At 35.6% G+C, this 7,036-nt stretch overlaps 2 protein-coding genes across 2 annotated transcripts in view; both read left to right on the top strand.

The window, feature by feature from the left end:
* The first annotated feature begins 902 nt into the window (after positions 1–902).
* LOC109238886 (vesicle transport protein GOT1-like) lies at positions 903–4,992 on the top strand. Its single transcript, XM_019405370.1, has 8 exons — positions 903–945; positions 1,643–1,712; positions 2,471–2,602; positions 3,573–3,664; positions 3,793–3,873; positions 3,987–4,084; positions 4,162–4,243; positions 4,619–4,992. The coding sequence occupies exons 2-8, from the start codon at positions 1,682–1,684 to the stop codon at positions 4,664–4,666; spliced, it is 564 nt and encodes a 187-aa protein (XP_019260915.1). The 5' UTR covers positions 903–945; positions 1,643–1,681; the 3' UTR covers positions 4,667–4,992.
* Positions 4,993–5,762: 770 nt separating this feature from the next.
* LOC109238898 (acyl carrier protein 1, mitochondrial) overlaps positions 5,763–7,036 on the top strand; it is a 2,927-nt gene continuing 1,653 nt past the window's right edge. The window contains exon 1 of the mRNA XM_019405385.1: positions 5,763–6,056. Within this exon, the coding sequence (XP_019260930.1) occupies positions 5,865–6,056 (192 nt within the window). The 5' untranslated portion in view covers positions 5,763–5,864. The remainder of the gene's footprint in view (positions 6,057–7,036) is intronic.

Here is a 7,036-nt window from a genome sequence, read left to right as displayed (position 1 = left end):
GTTTACCCTAAAAGCTGGAGAACAATTAAATTTATAATATGGTTTTAAGGATACGTGATTTCACCTAATACCAATTGATAAATACAAAGATTAGTAGTAAAAATTGACAATAAGATAAAGCAAACCAGTGTTTGAACAAAGTTTAGCCCTCGAGCTTGAATACCCTCGAGCTAGTTGTTCAGGAACAATAATAATGTAACAAGCTGATGAACAAGAGAATGTAAATTAAAGAGAGAATATTATATTGCTTTGATCTGCGTGAATGTGAAGTGTTTACAAAATGATTAGAACCCTCTTTATATAGTAGAGGAATCCTGTCTATGGTACAATTCTAATTACGGAAGTAAATCCCATGATTAGCCTAAACAATCGCCCTTGATTTGATCTGTTCCGAGATCTCCGCCGTGATCTTCGATCGATTACGGATATCTCGCTTTTCTGTTATTGCGCTTTGCTCGAAGTCTGTCATATTTGGTCCCGATCGCTGCTGGCCTCGATCTCGACAGGTACCTCGATTCTCGAACTCGATACCTCGTCTTTGTGCTCTGACCTGATCCCTTACGAGGCTTACCCTCAATGCGACTCCGTTGTCTCGATCAAATAGTAAAATTGGATGGACCCGATTTTGACCGTATACAATTGCAATAAACTTTTCGTCTCGAAATACCGTGACATTCAAAATATGAATTTGTTACGTTGTAAAACACACACAAGCTTATAACACTAAGAAAAATTGGTATACTCTGATAGTGAATTTTAATAAATGTCTAATAGTTTATACAGAAGGGTGAAAAATATTTATATACAATCCAATCATTTCAATGCATTAATGAAAATAAACCTATATCCACGTCATACGACGGATAGGCTTCATATATTAACTAATTGAAAACAGAAATGCCAACCGCGCCTTTTCTGTTGAAGCTCTTCGTCTCTGACATAGAGGTAAACACTCCATGCTCTCTCTTCTTCCCCTCTCTGTATATCCATTTTGCACTTCACAAATCGTATAAACACTCATGCATTCACGGTCTATTCGATAGATTATTGATGTTTAGATACAAACATTACTTAATTAGGCGTAATGGTATTTCGGTGAAATTCGTCAATTCTCGTAAGATAAGCTTCAATTTTTCGTGAATTTTTTGTCAATCTACTACTTCGTTGATTGCAGAGATTTTGTGTTTTTTTGTAGCGTCTGACTCATTTTCGGTTATTTGGATTGATATTGTGGTTTGTTTGATCGCGCTATTGCTGAAATACGACAATTCTCTTACTCGCATCTACTTGAATGATTGACAGCGGTAGATATAGGAAATTTTATGAGTTTTATTGCATTTGCAATTTGTTAGTTAAGAAATTAGCGCAATAGCAATGGCTGTAGAGCGTCTAACTTTGTTGCTCCTTATATTTCAGTTATTTTAGGCTTTGAACTTTAAAATCATATCAGGTTTTTTCATCTATGATCTATCTAGAAGTGAGTAGGAGTATTTGTTAGTGGAAGTGATTCGGTGCAGTATTGAATATTTATGCTGCTTAATTATGTTTGTTTTTGAGTTTGCAAAAACTACGATGCCACTGAAGAGATGAGTACTGATGCAACCGTCTGTTCCATCATGTATATTTGTGTTTTTATTGTCAGGTTATTTGGTAGTTGAAGTTTCAAGTTCTGGTTGACAGGATGGTTTCATTTGAAGGAAGTGATGTTAAGAGTGAGTGCACACTCCGCCGTTCTATCCTCATTATCTTTGACTTCTCTTATTTTCTGTAGATCCAGAAATGGTGCTTTTGAAATATAGTTCTTCCATATGGTCAAATTATGGAGTGTTCTGATTCACATAAAGTGTATAAGTTTTTGTTTTAAAACATATTAGAAGTTCTAGATTATCTATGTAATAGATCATTAGTTATTATTATTTTCTAGTCTATCGTCTTAATCAAAGAATTATGTACAAACCTGTCTGCTTATAGTTTAGAATTGATACAGTCTGTCTTTGCTTTTCTTTGTCTGCACCACGTGATGTATGAAAAAATCAACTGCTGGTTGCCTGGTTTTGTTATGTCTGTTATGGCAGCTCTATGATATCGAATCTCATTATCGATGCACTTTGAGTTTGTTACAGCTTTACAAATTCACCATGATGCTGGTCTTGCAGGCTTGAACTTAATGGGTTTCTTTTTATTTCTTTCGTCATTTTGCATGAGATGTTAATACAATGTTGTTTTGTAGATCAATTATTTTACTTCGACTTCTCCAGGCAGAAAACTTAAGTTGTATTCGAGATTTTGGTGTAATTATTTGTATCTGTTTAATTATTTTATTAAATTTCAGCATCATAGTATGTATGTAGGTAGTAATATTTAGTCAGATTTAAGACGACTTTCTTCAGAAATATTTTCTGATCTCTCTTTTTCCACCCCCCATCCCAATGTGCCGAAACTAAATCTCTTACTTTCTGTTGGGTAATAGTCATAATGGGAGCTTTCGGAAATCACTTAGAAGGTCAAGATCACAGGAGGAGGGAAGAATTAGGAAGAAAATCTTCTTTAGATGAAGATGATTCCAAAGGAAAGCCAAAACGGGGAATAAGATGCCTTAAAGGTGAGTTTGAACAATTTTTGGAAGTACCCTCAAGATTGGCAGTAATCAGTCTCTGTCTAATAGCAATTTCATTCATCAGCAGCAAACAACGTCTATTTCTTACAGAGTGAATTCAGTTTCTATCTTAAAATTTGCAAGTAATTAGAATCCTAAAGCATCTCCAGTACGTTTGATCTTGCTTCTTTTATTCATTTGATTTTGAACTTACATGAAGGTATATTTATCGCTCTCTAGTCATTCAGTTTTGTTGCAGAACACCAAGAGAATTAGTTGGCTCTTTCCTGGACATTTGAAAGTTGAACGGCATATGTTTTTCAGGACACCTGTAAAAAGTTTATGTTCCTAGTGATTTTGACATGTTTGTTCCAAATACACAGTTCCTCAACCATGGGAAATCAAAACCTTCAATCTCATCTGAGACCTGAGATTGTAAAATGGCTCTAGAAAGCTATAGCATGGTATTACTGATGATGTACTTTGATCCAAGAAAAAGTAGTAAACTACGTTGTAGAAAACAAAAAGTGAAGTATAAAGTTCTATCAGTTCTTTAGTTCACCACGTAAACTTATCAAAATTTTCATTTGTCGAATGTACAATTTGAACTAATTTTATAAATTTCTTTCCTTGTATATGCTAGGTTAGATGTTATCTCCGAAAAGTAAAGCATAATTGTCAAAAACTGACGTTGATTAAAGGTGATAAAGACGTAGGATCATGTGGTGCTCTATCGTCATATTCTATTGTGGAAACTTATCAAGAAATAAACATATATATTGCACTGTGTTAAAACACTATCAATTTCGAAGAGAAGTCTTGTATCTTTTCTTGAATATGGTTTTACAAAACATATAACCTCCTCACTGTTCTGAAGCAAAACTGAAGCTTATGGTGATTTCGTGGTTGTTAATATGCTATAATAATGTTGCCTTATTTGTTGTCTCAAGTTCTTACTTTCTCTGACATGTGACAGAGATTGGGCTTGGATTGACTGCACTTGGTGTATTTTTTACTCTGCTTGGAGTGTTTCTCTTCTTTGAGAGGAGCTTCGTTGTCATTGGGAATGTAAGATTTTCTTTATTGACAATCTGACAGCTATTTTGTTGTTCATCCTCTAATGCTTTGTGATTGTGCCCTTTAATATGTTTGTTTCTACTTTGTATCATCTTTGATGGAACTTTTTGTGTGATCAGATCCTCCTTCTGTCTGGGGTGACCTTAACCATTGGAGTGATGTCTACCTGGCAAATTTTCATGAAACGACAAAATTTTAAGGTTCCAAGTTAACGGACCCTCCATCTCCTGCTTCATCTATGTCTTTGCTATTACTACCTTTTTTCCCTTTGCAATCTCCATTTTCATATGCCAAAGCTTTAATTATCTGATAGGGTTCTGCCTCCTTTGCTGTTGGTTTCGTGCTTATTATGCTGGGATGGCCTGTGCTAGGCATGATTTGGGAGACCTGCGGTCTTTTTGTGCTGTTCAGGTAACCCTTTTTCTTGCATCCTTGTGTCTCACCAAGAATAAACAGTGTTGGCTAATAAGGCATACTATGTAATGCAGTGGCTTTTGGCCCACTGTTGCTGTTTTCCTGAGGAAGTTACCTATCGTTGGTGGAATCTTTCGCCAATCATCTGTGTCATCGGTATGTCAGTATGTTGTATATGTATCTTCTCTAGTAGCATTAAAAGTTATATGTGCAATTAGCTTCAGATTCTTTCATGCATCACATTATGGTTGTCAACTGGTTACGCCTAAGGAATTTTGTCTCTTTGTTGGATTCCTGAAATTCATCTCTGGATAGTTCAAAGATTTATCGTATAGAGAAGTTTTGTTGACTGGTTTTTGTGCAATCACGCCCATAGTAGTTTTTAGCTTCCAACTGTCTTATATGCATATATTAGTGTTGAAGAATCTTTCTATATCTGTCAACTTGTTAGAAGCAAAGCTTAGCATGTTCATTATTAGGCAAAGCATTTTCTGGATTGAAGCTAAGAACTGTTTCCTTTGTGTTGTGCAGTTCTTTCCGCGTAACAGGGTTAACATGGGTAAACGGATGCCGATTTGAGGACCGTAGCCTAAGAGTAAATGAATTCTGAAAGAAGAAAACTTTGCAATGGGAAGCACCTGAATGGGTTCTAAAGAAAAGATAATGGTACTTTGCTGCTAAACTTTGAAACTTAAGCATGTGGATAAAGAGCAGTAATTGTCAAACTGGCTATGTGATATTGTATGTTAGTACTTGTATCTGTCAATGATATTAGGAGGCAAACAAAACGGAGCGATACAAGACTCTGATACACAGAGGTCATGGATAATGCATGCAACTGTTTCCACTATTGTCCCATTTGGTTGATATGTTCCCTTTATTTCTCTTATTTACCTTTGATATAGAATGAGCTCAGTTGCCGAAGATTGAGTTCCACCATAGTGGAATTATTGAAACCTTTCACACAATAAGTGTGAGTTCAATTCTCATTGTCTCCCTTCCTCTCACATTTCTTTACCCCACGTAATTAAAAAAAGTTAAGGAAAAGATGAGCTTCAAGATTATGTAGGTGAAGATGTGAAAAAAGCATATGATATAAAGGTCATACTATTTTTTTATTTATTCAAAACATGAATACCTGAGTAGCTTTTCCGAAACCTTAATCAAAACTAGTCCAAACACAGACTTCTTTACAAATTTGTTTTTGGAAAAAAAATGCAATTTTCAAAAACTAGTTTTTCTAGAATTCAAACAAATGTAAACGTCTCAAAGATTTGACCAAAAGAAAAGCAGAACTATAAAAAGAATAATACACTATTAGTTTTTTGTTTGTTTGGAGTAAACGGATGAATTTAAGAATTACAATTTCTTTTGAAGTAACTCCATATTCAACATGTATTATTAGGTTAGTAATAAAGGATCAATTTAAAGTTTAAAATCGTAAAATTAATTTCGTTTGAGTGATTTTGAAATATCTATTTCGAGAATTTACAAGTGTATGATTACCTTTGAGAAATGCAGGGATATTCGTCCATGTATAAAATAAAAATTCCGAAGACGGACACAGAAAAAAATCCATAAATCGAGAAGTTGGAAGTTTTTTAAATATAAAATTGGAAAAACTATTTACTAAGCTTCTGAACCGGGGCTTGCTATTCCGGTCCAAGGGATCAAGGTGTAAAATACCCAAACTAATCCTCGAAACCTCAGTCTAATTCAGCACTTCTTCCCCTCGCAACAAGGCCTAAACAGAAAAGGGAGAACGACGAGAACAACAATGGCGTCGGCGTTGAGATCTGCTATACTCCGCCACATCCGGGTCCCGGCAACCCAAGCCTTAGCTGCAAATGGATCGAGGCTAACCGCTGTCAGATTGATGTCGTCGCACGATGACCATATCACCAAAGATGAGGTCATCAACAGAGTCCTTGACGTCGTCAAATGCTTCCCCAAAGTCGATCCTTCCAAGGTATTTTCCTCTATTCTCTTTATGGGAGTGGTTAAATTTTGATTTATTTGATAAACCCATTTGACGAAATGAATTAGATCTGAGAAATATGAATACAAGTTCAATTGATGGTTTATTCGCATCGTAGTTAGCTGTTAATTGGTCAAGGCTGGGACATTAGGGTTTTTATTTAGCTATAGCTTTGGTAAAATGGACATATGTTTATCCAGATGATATGGGAGTCTATTTACCTGAAACAAAACAAAATGAAAAGGAATTGGTATATGTTTATCTTTTATCAAATTGTATAGTTATGTATTTCCCATCTAGAGATATCAGATACTTGTGCTAGTGGGAGGTAGCAGGTACCCGGTGGAATAGTCGAGGTGCGCTGGTACAAATACCACCGTCATCCAAAATGCTCAATTGTGTAATTTTAGTGTGTAACATTGTCACACAAAATGCTCAATTGTGTAATCTCTGTCTGGGAAGCTTGAGAATGGAAAGAGAAGTTGATTCCTTTTCTTATCTTTTCTGTTTCCTTTTAGGTGGATGGCGAATGTTTATTCATAGCTCTAGATGAAAGTAGCCGAGAATTTTCTCTAGTCACCTGTTGAATGCTAAGTTCAGAGCTTAGCTTTAGAATCATTTACTTTTCATGAATTTCAATCAAACTTAGTGTAGTTTGATTCTGTAGAAAAGAACAGATGTACCTGTTAGACTGTCTTTGCACTGAAGTGTTAGGTTAGCAGAACTCATTCATTTTCCAGATAAGTCAATTAATTGGTTAATGAAGGAAAATAAGGGGGAATTTAGAAGGTTTCAAGTTCAAATCTCAGCGGAGGCAAAATGCTAGGTGATTTCTTCCATTGTGTCCAATCCTTGGTGTACAATATTACCCGGTACCTGTGGTAGTGGGAGGCGCAAGTACCTGTGGAATTAGTCAAGGTGTACGCAAGTTGACCCGAACACCAAGGTTATCGGGAATTTTTTTTTTTTTT

Source organism: Nicotiana attenuata, unplaced genomic scaffold (genome assembly GCF_001879085.1).
Source record: "Nicotiana attenuata strain UT unplaced genomic scaffold, NIATTr2, whole genome shotgun sequence".
NCBI classification, from domain to species: Eukaryota; Viridiplantae; Streptophyta; class Magnoliopsida; order Solanales; family Solanaceae; genus Nicotiana; species Nicotiana attenuata.
The sequence above is the reverse complement of the archived record's forward strand: the minus strand, read 5'-3'. Positions and strand labels throughout refer to the sequence as shown.

Bases quoted from the DNA above. Each gene is read 5' to 3' on its own strand.
- LOC109238886 (XM_019405370.1), top strand. From the start codon at position 1,682: ATGGTTTCATTTGAAGGAAGTGATGTTAAGA. The intron at 3,874-3,986 runs GTTCCAAGTTAA...ATTATCTGATAG, and splicing joins TGAAACGACAAAATTTTAAG to GGTTCTGCCTCCTTTGCTGT. The intron at 4,085-4,161 runs GTAACCCTTTTT...TATGTAATGCAG, and splicing joins GGTCTTTTTGTGCTGTTCAG to TGGCTTTTGGCCCACTGTTG.